The sequence below is a fragment of the Octopus bimaculoides genome, chromosome 6, assembly GCF_046866305.1.
Source record: "Octopus bimaculoides isolate indiv1 chromosome 6, ASM4686630v1, whole genome shotgun sequence".
Lineage (NCBI taxonomy): Eukaryota > Metazoa > Mollusca > Cephalopoda > Octopoda > Octopodidae > Octopus > Octopus bimaculoides.
In genome coordinates, this window is record NC_142933.1 from 73191696 (window position 1) to 73203102 (window position 11407).

The 11407-nt window shown below is 37.5% G+C and overlaps 1 protein-coding gene across 40 annotated transcripts in view; it reads left to right on the top strand.

Annotated features, from left to right (window-relative positions):
- Positions 1-5163: 5163 nt before the first annotated feature.
- The window catches only part of LOC106868360 (agrin), a 762720-nt gene continuing 756476 nt past the window's right edge, over positions 5164-11407 (top strand). For 36 of the 40 annotated variants that reach the window (XM_089354042.1, XM_089354044.1, XM_089354047.1 and 33 more), the window contains exon 1: positions 5360-6684. In XM_089354042.1, the coding sequence (XP_089210168.1) occupies positions 6216-6684 (469 nt within the window). In that variant the 5' untranslated portion in view covers positions 5360-6215. Of the gene's footprint in view, positions 6685-11407 lie in introns of all 40 variants that reach the window. The other 4 variants (XM_089354050.1, XM_089354052.1, XM_089354065.1 and 1 more) reach the window with 3 other exon arrangements.

The window sequence follows — 11407 nt, forward strand, 5'->3', positions numbered from 1 at the left end:
TGTCCAAGTGTACAGTATGATTCTCTGCTAGGTGGAGGTATGGTATATCTGGAATAACAGATCTGTGGCCCGTAGCCTGGTGTTTGGCTAACTACATGCCTCCAGAAGACCACCTGATCAGAACTGATTTGGGACTACAAATCAGCATAGTGACTACAACTATAACACACACACACACACACACACACACACACACACACACACACACACACATATATATATGTATATATATGTAAGAACGACCGTGCGAACTCAAAAAGGAGAAATGGTGACGAATGGAAAAACAGGACTCCTTTTATTTTAACGTGTCACACGGTCGAACCCAAAATATTATATATCAAAGATGATACACAAATATGTTATACTACGATAACATATGTGAATTCGTAAATACCAGTAATGAAGAGACGATAGAAGGCAACCGTATGAAATGAATAACAGAGATATTTGTTATGGCGTTAAAGATGTATGTCTGTGTGTGGGTGTGAATGCGACATATAAAAACATAATAAAAGACAGGCCGTCGTACAGAGAAAAGAGTGTATGTAAGTGATACATGTATGTGTATGTGAGATATTACAGCAGATAGAAAGAGTCAGTAACACGTGAGCATTTATACCAGTTCTTGAGTACACAATTGGAAGAGTCTGTATGTGAAAGAAGTTGAGGCTGTGTGTGGCAGTGCAATCACTAGTTGTGATGTTGGCTTCCATGCCGGGCCGGGCTCTTAAGGACAGACGTTCGTCGCTGGCTGAAACTCTTGTCTGTTTATTTATCGTGGTGAAGCTGAGTCACCTAACAGAATCGAAGAGAGGGAGATGTGCCGCGGTGGTTTGGATTGGTGTACATAGAAAGTCGTGTTGACTACGGTTGGAGGTGCTGGTGGCGAGGACGATGCTTGTTAGTAGTCGTAGACTCGTGTTGCTGTTGGCGATGTCGTTGGTGGTCATCGTTGGACGAAGCTGTTGATGTTGTCGCTGGAACTGCTGCTGCTGCTGCTGTGTGATACACGGAACAGTCCCTATAGAGAAACTGAACCGAGACTAATTTTGCCGCTGAATTAAGGCATTTTATAGTTGATGGTAGGCTCACCAGACATCAGAAAAATACTCTATCACGTGACCTTATTAGGGGCCGTGATTGGTCAGTTTGCGTTCTGGCGGGAACGGTTCGAAGAAGTTGCCGCTTCGAATAATAATCAGTCACGTGATGACAAGGAATGTGTTTTCCACTACGCCCGCTCTTGTTTATATTTAAATGAGAAGATTGTATGTAATGGCGATAGTAGTTTTGTATCTAATGGCGATAGGTAGTTTCACTACATATATATAATTATCCGTATCATCGTCATCGTTGTTGTCATCATCAATATCGTCGTCATTTCTATGCTAACATGGGCTGGACATGATCCAATGGATCCGAGGATTGCATCGTGCTCTAATATCTGCTGTGGTATGATTTCAACGGCTGGCTCCCCTTCCTAGTACCAACAACATTATAAAATGTACTGTTTGTGTGTGGTGGTGGGTGGGGGGGGGTACAAGCACATGTGAATCCCCATGCAGCCTGTAAGACTAAGATTCCCTTCGAGTGAATCGAGCTACAACAGAGAGGGAAGTGGCTTTAAACTAGGAGATAAGAGGTTACAGTATGAGAAAAGCGTTCAGAAAAGAACAGCTTCTTCCGTGTAAAGAAGCTATATAGCTATTCTCCTTATGGAAAATTAGGAGGCAGTAGAAAGAGAAATAAAGGTGGTGATGATAAGTACCGGGGAAGTCCTGCAGATACCAGAAGGTGAATAGGAATGATAGGCAACAAAAGAACAAAAAGTGAGGGCATATCTTTATTTCATAATGGACTATATAAATGGGTCTTCGTTGACTTCATCGTATGAAGAATGGGGAAAGATTAAAAGAGAGATACAGAGAGAATTAACATAAGACGAGTGGGACGAATGCATATACTAGACTTGGGTGCAACGCAATGAGTAAAAGAATGCTACACAAAAAGTGAAAGGAAAGAATCATAGAAGCAGGAGAAGAAGGAGTAAATGACAGCATGGTATAATTAATTTATGTAGTATTTGCTACACCGGTATTTGCTACATATAAAAAGACACACGCACGCACACACACACACACACATAATTGCCAATTGGTATTTATTTTCTAATTTCTCTTTGATAAAAATTTTCAATGATACTTTTGCTAGTATTTCGAAATGTGTTGTCAATTTGCAAATTACTTTTACATGTATCTTTTTGTGTGTGGTGGTGGTGGGACAGACAGACAGAGAAAAAGACAGACAGGCTACAGAGAGACACTGAGAGAGGTGGGGCATAAGCCTAGTTTGATGCCCCAATACTTATTTTGCTTCTTATAACTATCTAAATAATACACGTTTCTATTTTGAAATTTTGCTGAGATAGGCTCTTGAGGAGGAAGACTAACATTATGTCGATAAATTTTGTTAGAAATAATAGCATATTTATTGCAAAGATATAACTGAGAAATTTGATAAATTGAATTATATTTGCATCTGTTCATCTCTTTTCTCACTACTCTTGGAAGGGTCGTGGGAGTAGAGTCCTCGGGCATCTCTGCTTATCGGAAGCAGCCGTTATTAAACTTTCCGGCCGGATTCCCAAGCGAGACCAACCGAAACTATGGATATTTTCGAACTATCTCGCTCTTGATTTCCCGTTAGGCCACCTGCCGGTTGGCTTAGCATGAAGAATCTCTCTCGCGAATCTTTCCTGTGACATTTTAATCGCGTGTCCGTAGAACCGAACTGTGACCTCTCAAAGCAGAGAAGTGGAAGTTTGGAGTGAGGCTCTCTGATATCCGAGCTACACATCCTGGTGACTACCGTTAACCTTGAGATCCTAAGGAGGAGCGTCATTTCGTCCGCTTGTATTCGCGATCATACTCTGTCCGTCGTTACCTAATATTCATAACCATGTGAGAATAAGCACGAAAACCGAACTGAAGAGAGTGAATTTAGATTTTTTTATTAACTTCTCCTCTTCTGTGTATCGAATACCGGTGTTGGCGCATTGCTGTGCCAGCACTTGCTGTTCTAGCGTCCAATTCTACCTCCTGTCTCTTGTCACTCGTGAATGCGGCCCCGAGATACTTAAACTTCTACTTGTCTTAGTGATGCTCCACAAACATGCACAGTGCACTGAGAAGATTTTCTTGAGAGAACCAATGTGGCTGTCTTCACAACACTAATTCTCGTCTCTGCCTTGAAGCACTCGGTAGTGATACCATTCAGTGCTTGCTGGAGAACACCTTCTGGTGAGCCAAAATAGCACCATGTTGTCTTCAAATATCAGCCGACCGATCCTGCAATGACTGATTATGGCACCACTCCCACAATGGCTGCGCATGTCAATAACATTCATAAAAGTTATATAAATGAGAGTTGACAATACATACTCTGCCAAAGTTCAACACCCATGCTAAAAGACTTCGACTTGAACATAACTAGGCATTCGTACAAGGATTTCTCGGCAACCAAAAGTTGCCCATTAATCCCGAACTACTACAAAACTCTCCACATCGTGTCCCGGGATACGTGGTCTTCACATACCTTTTGGAGGCCTATAAAGCAAGCGTACACCTCTTGGTAATATTCCTACAATTTCTCGAAGACTATCGTGGAGTGGAATATCTTCCAGTACAGAAGCCACACTATTCATCAGCTAGCTTGAGCTCCTTAATATCCATACATCGCTTCTCCAGGCACCAAGCATAGACTTTATTGAGGAGATTCAACGAGAAAATTCCTCTATAATTAAAGCATTTGTTCTTATCTCCTTTTTTGTCACACCGAAGTACCATTGCTTTAGTATCTTTCCAAGGGTCCAAGCCACCTGACATACATGAAACAGCTAGAGAATATCTTCTCTATTTAAGGCTTTTCAAATCTCAGGCCGAATTTCATCCTCTCCAGCGACCTTATCACTTCAGCCTCTACGAGGTTAGTCTTCGCTCCTAGATGTACCATGTGTCCATCAGATTTTATCGTGATCAGATTTAAGATATCAGCAAAGTGTTCTCATCATTTCCTAAGAATGCTCTTCGCTGTAGAGAGAAGAATCCCAGCCGAGTTCTTAATGGCATATGTGGAAGAGGGCTTCTTGTTACGAAGTCAGCAGGTGATCTGCAAGAATACTTTATTGGCCGGTCTAAAGTCAGTCCCGCTTGACTCCAAAATCATCCCATGACTTATTCTTGAATGTTTCTACTGCTGCTGCTGCAATTTTCCACGTCTCACTGTACTGCCTGAACAAAAGAAGGAGACCTGTTTCCAATCCAAACTTTATAAGACTCCTTGCTGGCTCAACAGCATTTTTTCCTTCCTTGTTAAACCAGGGATTCTTTTATCACCCGGCACTACACCAAACTGATTTCTTCTACATCATTGTACAGTCGAAGAAGCTGCCGAAAAAAATCTCCATTCGTTTCGACATCCTCCAAAACTTCAGGAATGTTTCTGAATTTGGATGCAATTGTGTCTGCATATTTGTTTCTGACCCTATCCGTCCACTAGGGCTTCCCACTTTATCCTGTAAGGTAATTAAATACGTTTGTTTTGAAAATAATTTAAATTTCATCAGATTGTATAAGAACCAAGAAATTTGATACAAGTTAAATTATAACTATTGTATATGTTACCCACAGTGGCAAAAGTATACTTCCAAAATTATCCGATATATGACGGCTAACATTTTACTATGTATGTATGTATGTATGTATGCATGCTTAAAATATTTTATCTTATCTATCATATATGCAGTCTTTTTGATTTCTCATGTTCCTTCATAAAATATTGTTCGCTCCCTTTCAAAATTCATTCAGCTATCAACATATTTTTATCTTGTTTCTTCTGTACGTAATTTTGAAATATATATTTTAACGTTGGCTTTGCCAAAGATTATAGCATAGTTTGGCTACTTGGAAAACACTGAAGCATTGTTAATAGCTCACTCGTAGGCTACACACTACTACTCCAGTTACACATATTACAATGACCTTTTTAGTGTTTGGCTATGAATATAAAGGAGTGTTGGACGAAAATAGGAGTGAAGGGAGAATTGATGACAACAGAAGCGAATCACAGAGTATTATATTAAAGTCTGTGCACAAGAAATTGCAAGAAGAAGCGGGGTACTGAGGGCGAATTAAATTGGGGAAATTTGTGTATGTGTGTGAACCTATGTACATGTATGTTTGTAATGGCATGGGTTGGTCAGTGTGTGTGTGTGTGTGTGTGAGAGAGTGAAAGAGACAGAGTGACATACGCGCATAGCTGTACGCCCATTCACGCACACACTATATACGTACATATATGCAAACACAAATGGTGTGTGCTTGTGTGATATGTATCGGTATGTGCGTGTGTGTCATAGTATGTTAAATGCGTGAACGAACAGATAACTGTAATTATATAAAACTATGGGTGAGAATATTTTACCTCACACTCATTATTATCGTTGGCAATCAATGCCGTAAACATACGTAGGCATTTAATGAGACAATCGGGTTGAGTAGAAATGTAAATATTTTAATAGCGAGGATGAGAGTAAAGGTGATGGTGTCAGTTTAAACGTTGCGAAAAAGAGGGGGAAAAGGAAGCAAACTTGGGAAAGGCAAGGATAGAAGATAGAGAGACGAGGTGATTCCAGTACATGTATGGGAGGAGTGAACAGGTAGACAGACAAGTTCATAAAAAAATAGAAAATATTTACTAAATAACAGAAGGCAACACATAATCTAGGCTGACTATCAATTGGCCGATGACACAGATTGTCGACTTTTTCCAACGTTTTATGTATTCGTCGGCTGATTTGACTGCCAGACTACTTTATACTTGGTGAAAGGAAAAAGAAAGAAAAAGATTGGCGCGACTGCACAGCGACAATAGACGAATAGAAACTTTTTTTTTATTCTGTTAATCACTTCAGGATTATTTCATTCACTTTCCGGCTGTACCTTTCTTCTCACAACTTAATACACACACGTGTGAATAGAAGTAGTTATGCCAGTTGGAACGAACTTTGAAAAAGTTTGTTACCTTAATACTTTATAAGCAAAAAAAAAAAAAAGAACCATACAAGAAATATATGTATGAAGTTATTCTAAAGTAAGTTTGCCCAAATTTCTTTTCTAATAACAGCCGGAGGAATTTTGAGTCATTTCAACGGCAATATGGGGTTGATATCCTTAAAGTTCTTCTGTTCCCTCTCTCAGAATGTTCTTTTACTATATCTATTGTCTGTCATATCATTTGACTGTGTAGTCGCTGGTTTAATAGATTCGGATTCTTGCAAAGACAAAATGAATATCAAAACCAAAATTGATATGTCCAATTTAGTGATCAGTGGCACAGTTGAAAAGTTGGACCAGAGATCTGCAAAGAATGGAATGTACGACTGTGAAATTTTGGTGGGACAAGTTTTTAAAGAAGACGATAGAGTACCCCCTAACCTGATGGTAGATTCCGACAGTATGGTTACAATCAAAGGATTTGGAAGCACCAAATTCTGCAATAGTGAAGTGGAACCAAAAGATACCAAACTGTTCTTCTTAAAAACTACCTCTAAAGCCTACAAACTTATTGCTGGGATCCTGCCTATTACCTTTTCTAACCTTAATCATATTACCGCTGTTTCGAAAGGTAAATATTTTTTGTATATATTTTTCTTTTTTTTAATTACTAATCCTTAAATAACAAATTAAAATAGTTAAAGTTAAAGCCGGTGCTGTTAATTTAAAATAAACTCTTGTTGTACCAATTCTCAGCTGAGATTATTTCTTTTCCATTTACGTAGTAAATTACGCTAGGCTTGATACTTGCTTCACATCTTGTTATAGGTCTGAAGTATAGTGTTTGCACATAAAATCATTTTATTTTCATTCATTTTTTTCTCCTCTTTCTCACCCGTTCTTTTTCTATATTGTATCGTCCTCTTTCCTCTTCTTTCTATCTCCCTGTAATACCTCTCTTATTTTCATTTTATACTATCCTATTAACATTTACTTTCATTCGTTCTATTTCGCGTTTTCCTTATATTTTTCTCATAGTTTTCTGTCTCACTTTCACTTTTTCGTCTTCATTCTTCAACTTCTTTCTAATTCTCTCTCGTTTCCTGTTTTCCTGTCTCCTCTTTGACAATCTTTTTACAACTCTTTTTTTCTTACACATGTTTTTCAATATTTACGCCTCTCCACCGTAGTTTCTTGTCTCACATCGAAATAAATATATAGACCTGTTGTTAGATTTGGTATAATACCCATATCTTCCTTTTTATAGCAATAGCTAGTTAGTTGGTCAAGGATGCTGAAATAATAGTGGCATTTAAATTCTATTTTTAAATTATAGAGTCGTTTAAATTATATATATGGAGTAACCACAGACAAAATCAGCCGTGGCTAGATTTAAACTCAGAATGCACAAAGAAGGAAGAAGAAAATATTGGTTTCCAGTTTTGGCAAAGGCCGGCAAGCAGTGGGTAAATAGATTACATTCACCCCAGTACTCAACTGGCACTTATTTTATCGATCTGGAAAGGATGAAAGGTATTTGAATTCAGAATTTAAATTCGGACGAAATGACGCTAAATATTTTTATCCGGCGTGCTAACGATTTTACCAGCTAGCATTTTAATAGTGGATGTTCTATCATTGTGATTAGCCCTAGGTTAACCCGTTTAAGTAGAGTAATGATCAAAGGTATTTCAATTGCAACCAATCCATTCTTTTAGAAGCATCTAAATTTACATTATCTGATGTGCATTTCCTTTTTTAAGGTGTTAAGATGTGAGTTGATGGAATTTAACGGTTGTTTACAGCCAGTTGAACGGTTTCGTGGGGCTCCTTCGTCGATTCGTTACAGTGAACGTCGTTCTAAGTATTTCATTCCATAGTTTTCGTGAGTTTCTTTATTTATATTCAATTATGTAAGACAAAACCTTCGTTAAATTCTACCAGCATTCAATGTATGAATGAAAGTATGAATAAATAAGTTTTATTTCTAGAGTTCATAAGATCGTAAATTAAGTGAAAAAACTTAGTTCAGGAAATTTTATCCTCTGAAGTTTTGAGCTGTTATATTAACGAGTTAAATTACACATTACTTTATGAGTAAGTACCAAAATTCATTTAGTTAAATGATATAAAATACAATTATATAATATTATTTATTAATCAGGAATATTTTTCGAAAGCTACGTAGCACAAGTTTTCAAAAATCTTGTTTCCATCACAGTGCCCAATTTCCTGTAAAAATCCAATTCTAGTTGAAGTCGATCTTAAGCGTCTACATCCTTACTATAATATAAATTTTAGTCATCTGCTTGCTTAGTTAAAAAAAAAAAAGAATTTATACAAAAGTTACAATCACTTGAAAGGAGACAAAAAAAGAAGCGAACCTTAAATAAATGGAACTGAACAAAAGGACACAATGCTTTCATTTAAAAAAAATCTAACCGCATTTTCTACTCGTGGCATCTGATATGATTTAGAAATACATCTACGTTCTGTAACAGCATTACTGTTAAGAAATTAAGCCCATGCATACATAAGCATTTAAGTGAGACCTCTCATGTCACTCTGGTGATCATTTTAATTTCTTTATCAACTAGTCGCACTAGCCGGCCTTGGTCAGATTTTAAAGAAACTATCGAGAAAATTAACGCGGTGTATGGTCATCTCCACGAAAAGACATGCCGCCATGTAAAATTTCAGTTACTTAGATTCAAAACAGTGACCAATAATTTGTAACTCATATGCATTCACTTTTATATAATTAAGAAGATATGAAATTCAAAGGCATGGTTACAAAGTTTAATGAGTTTATTTTTAATCAGAAGACGAAAGTTTTGAATGAAAACATTATGAAATCGAAGTGTAGAATAATAAAAGTCTTACAGAGTCGAAGTATGCAATCGAAAAACTTTCATTTCTTACTTATCGATCCTCAAAGTCAGAGAATACTGACTAAGAGGTATGCTAACAATAGTTACCAAATCGCCTTCAGGTCCCACCCACCCCAACATCTTAGAAAAGGATGCATTGAATAATGTTCTGCTAGGTTCTTTGCACACAGAGAAAAGACGGGATGGCCATAGCTTAAGAACCTTTGATCATTGGCCAGCTCGATCAAACAAAATAACAACTGCTATCTTTGATATGAGCTGTCAAGACTAAGAATTGCATTAATCGAACAGCAGAAACGGCAAAAGCTGTTTGAATCCATCAAAACGAAATCGTTTTGTATACAAAAATTTTGATATCTTAACGCTTTCAAAAGCGTGTGCTTCTGTCTCTAATCGGTTCCTTTTGTCGAACCTTTATGAGAACGTTAACAAACCAAAACTGGTTGTCAGAAGTGGGTAGTAAATAAATACAGACAAAGATACACATAGAGAGCATGAGTTTCCGCCTACAAAATTCGCTCGCAAGACATTGGTTAGCCCATAGCTATGGTAAAAGACACTTATCCAGGGCGACAAGCAATGAGACAGAAACCGAAATCACTTAATTGCAAAGTGAGCATCTTAACCACACAGCCATGCCTGCACCTATATAGATAACTACGAAATTTTTGTAGATGAAGTAACTATATAATTGACGGTTTAAAAACATTTACTATTTTAAAAATTTCTCTGCTCATTGGTTTTGTTACTTTCCATAAAAATAAAGTATTATTGGGCATTTTTGAATGATCTGGAAGATCATAGCTCTACAGACTTCTTTAGATTGTGTTGGCTCTTCGTATACCAGATACTATGTCAACCTTAGAGAACTTGCACAACCTAGATAAAAATTATGGCAACGTCCATTTTGTTCATTATAAACAATAGAACAAAATCGAAGATAGTGTGTAGCAATCCGAATAATTGGAACTGTTCACTGACTCTCTGATTCTACAAATATTTGCATTCGTATGTTTCTTGTACACCTAGCATCACGCGAGCGTAAAATTGTGAGATTACAAACATGAATGAAGTAGAGTTTTTGACAATAGATAGATCTGAAAAATTATCAAACTTTCCACTCGATATTATCGATAACATTCAATATAATGAGTCATTTTTTTTCTTTAATTCTTTCTTTATACTTGTACATTATGTAATCCTTAAGCTTAATGTTAGTAGTCATCCCCTAGTTTATGAAAAAAAAACACAAAAATCATTGTATAGAACTGTGCGCTTTACAGTTCCAGCGACGCGGCGTTCGGCTGTTGTGCGTTGAACACTGGAGTTGATGTAATCGAAATAGCCCCACCCTCGAAATTGCTGGCCTTGTGCCAAAATTGAAAACTAATATAGTTACACACACACACACACACATAAACACACGCACACACGCTAGTAGCCTAGAGTAACATAGATGAGCCACTTAAAATAAATAACACGAAGCATGAAGGCAGAGTGTTAGCATGTTCATCTAAAGCAATGAGTCCAACAAAGATCATTTCTTTCGTCTGCACACAAGTCTGTGTTTATTTAGCAAGAGAAGTTTGGCACCTTATATTGCTCTTAGCATACAATACCTATGTAAACCCCATTTTGCTTATTAAATTGTCTCTGAGTATCTTCAGCCTAAATAAAATCCCTTTTGTTGGACTCGGTTTAAATGAAACACACATATACACGTGAGAGAGACAGAGATAGACAGAAAGAGATAAGTAGTTAGATGGGTCTCCGTCACATTCGGCTGCATCGATTCAGTTGTTCGACCAAATGATTTACACTTGATCACGATAAGCAAAGCATCTGTGCACTTTGTTCAGCAAGAAGTTACCGAACCTTCAACTGTCGTCTGCGGCAGGAGATTCCACTGCCGCGCGCGTGCTCACACACATATGTACGTATGTACGTACGTATGTATGTATGTATGTATGTATGTATTACGCGTGTGTGTGTGCGTGCGTGTGTGCTTATAGAGTTCAGGTAATATTCCGTCTAATGGCATGCAATTGATTTACCACCTAAAATTTCGACTTGAACTGTGATTAAAACAAAAAGAGTAATGTTATAGCTGCCTAGCTATGAGTGGCTATTGGCAATTTATCATTGAGAAGATTATTGCATCTATATATTTAAACATAATTACTGAGTTGTCACAAGAGAGAATAAAAACAAAAGAAAGTGAGAGGTGTGCAGATAGTCTCTTACTGCTGTTTCAGGAATAGGTGCACATATAGTGCATTTCCCTGCAAACGAAGGGTAGCTACCTATTTAAGAGCTGTTTATTCCTTCATCGGAAAGAAAATGAGGTAGATCCTTGGTAGAAGATTCTAGTAGCGAACAATACCATCGTCAGAGAGAGAATGAGATAGATCATTAATGGAAGGCATTGATCTACAACTAGTGTGAGGGATAAATGCGCAGTAG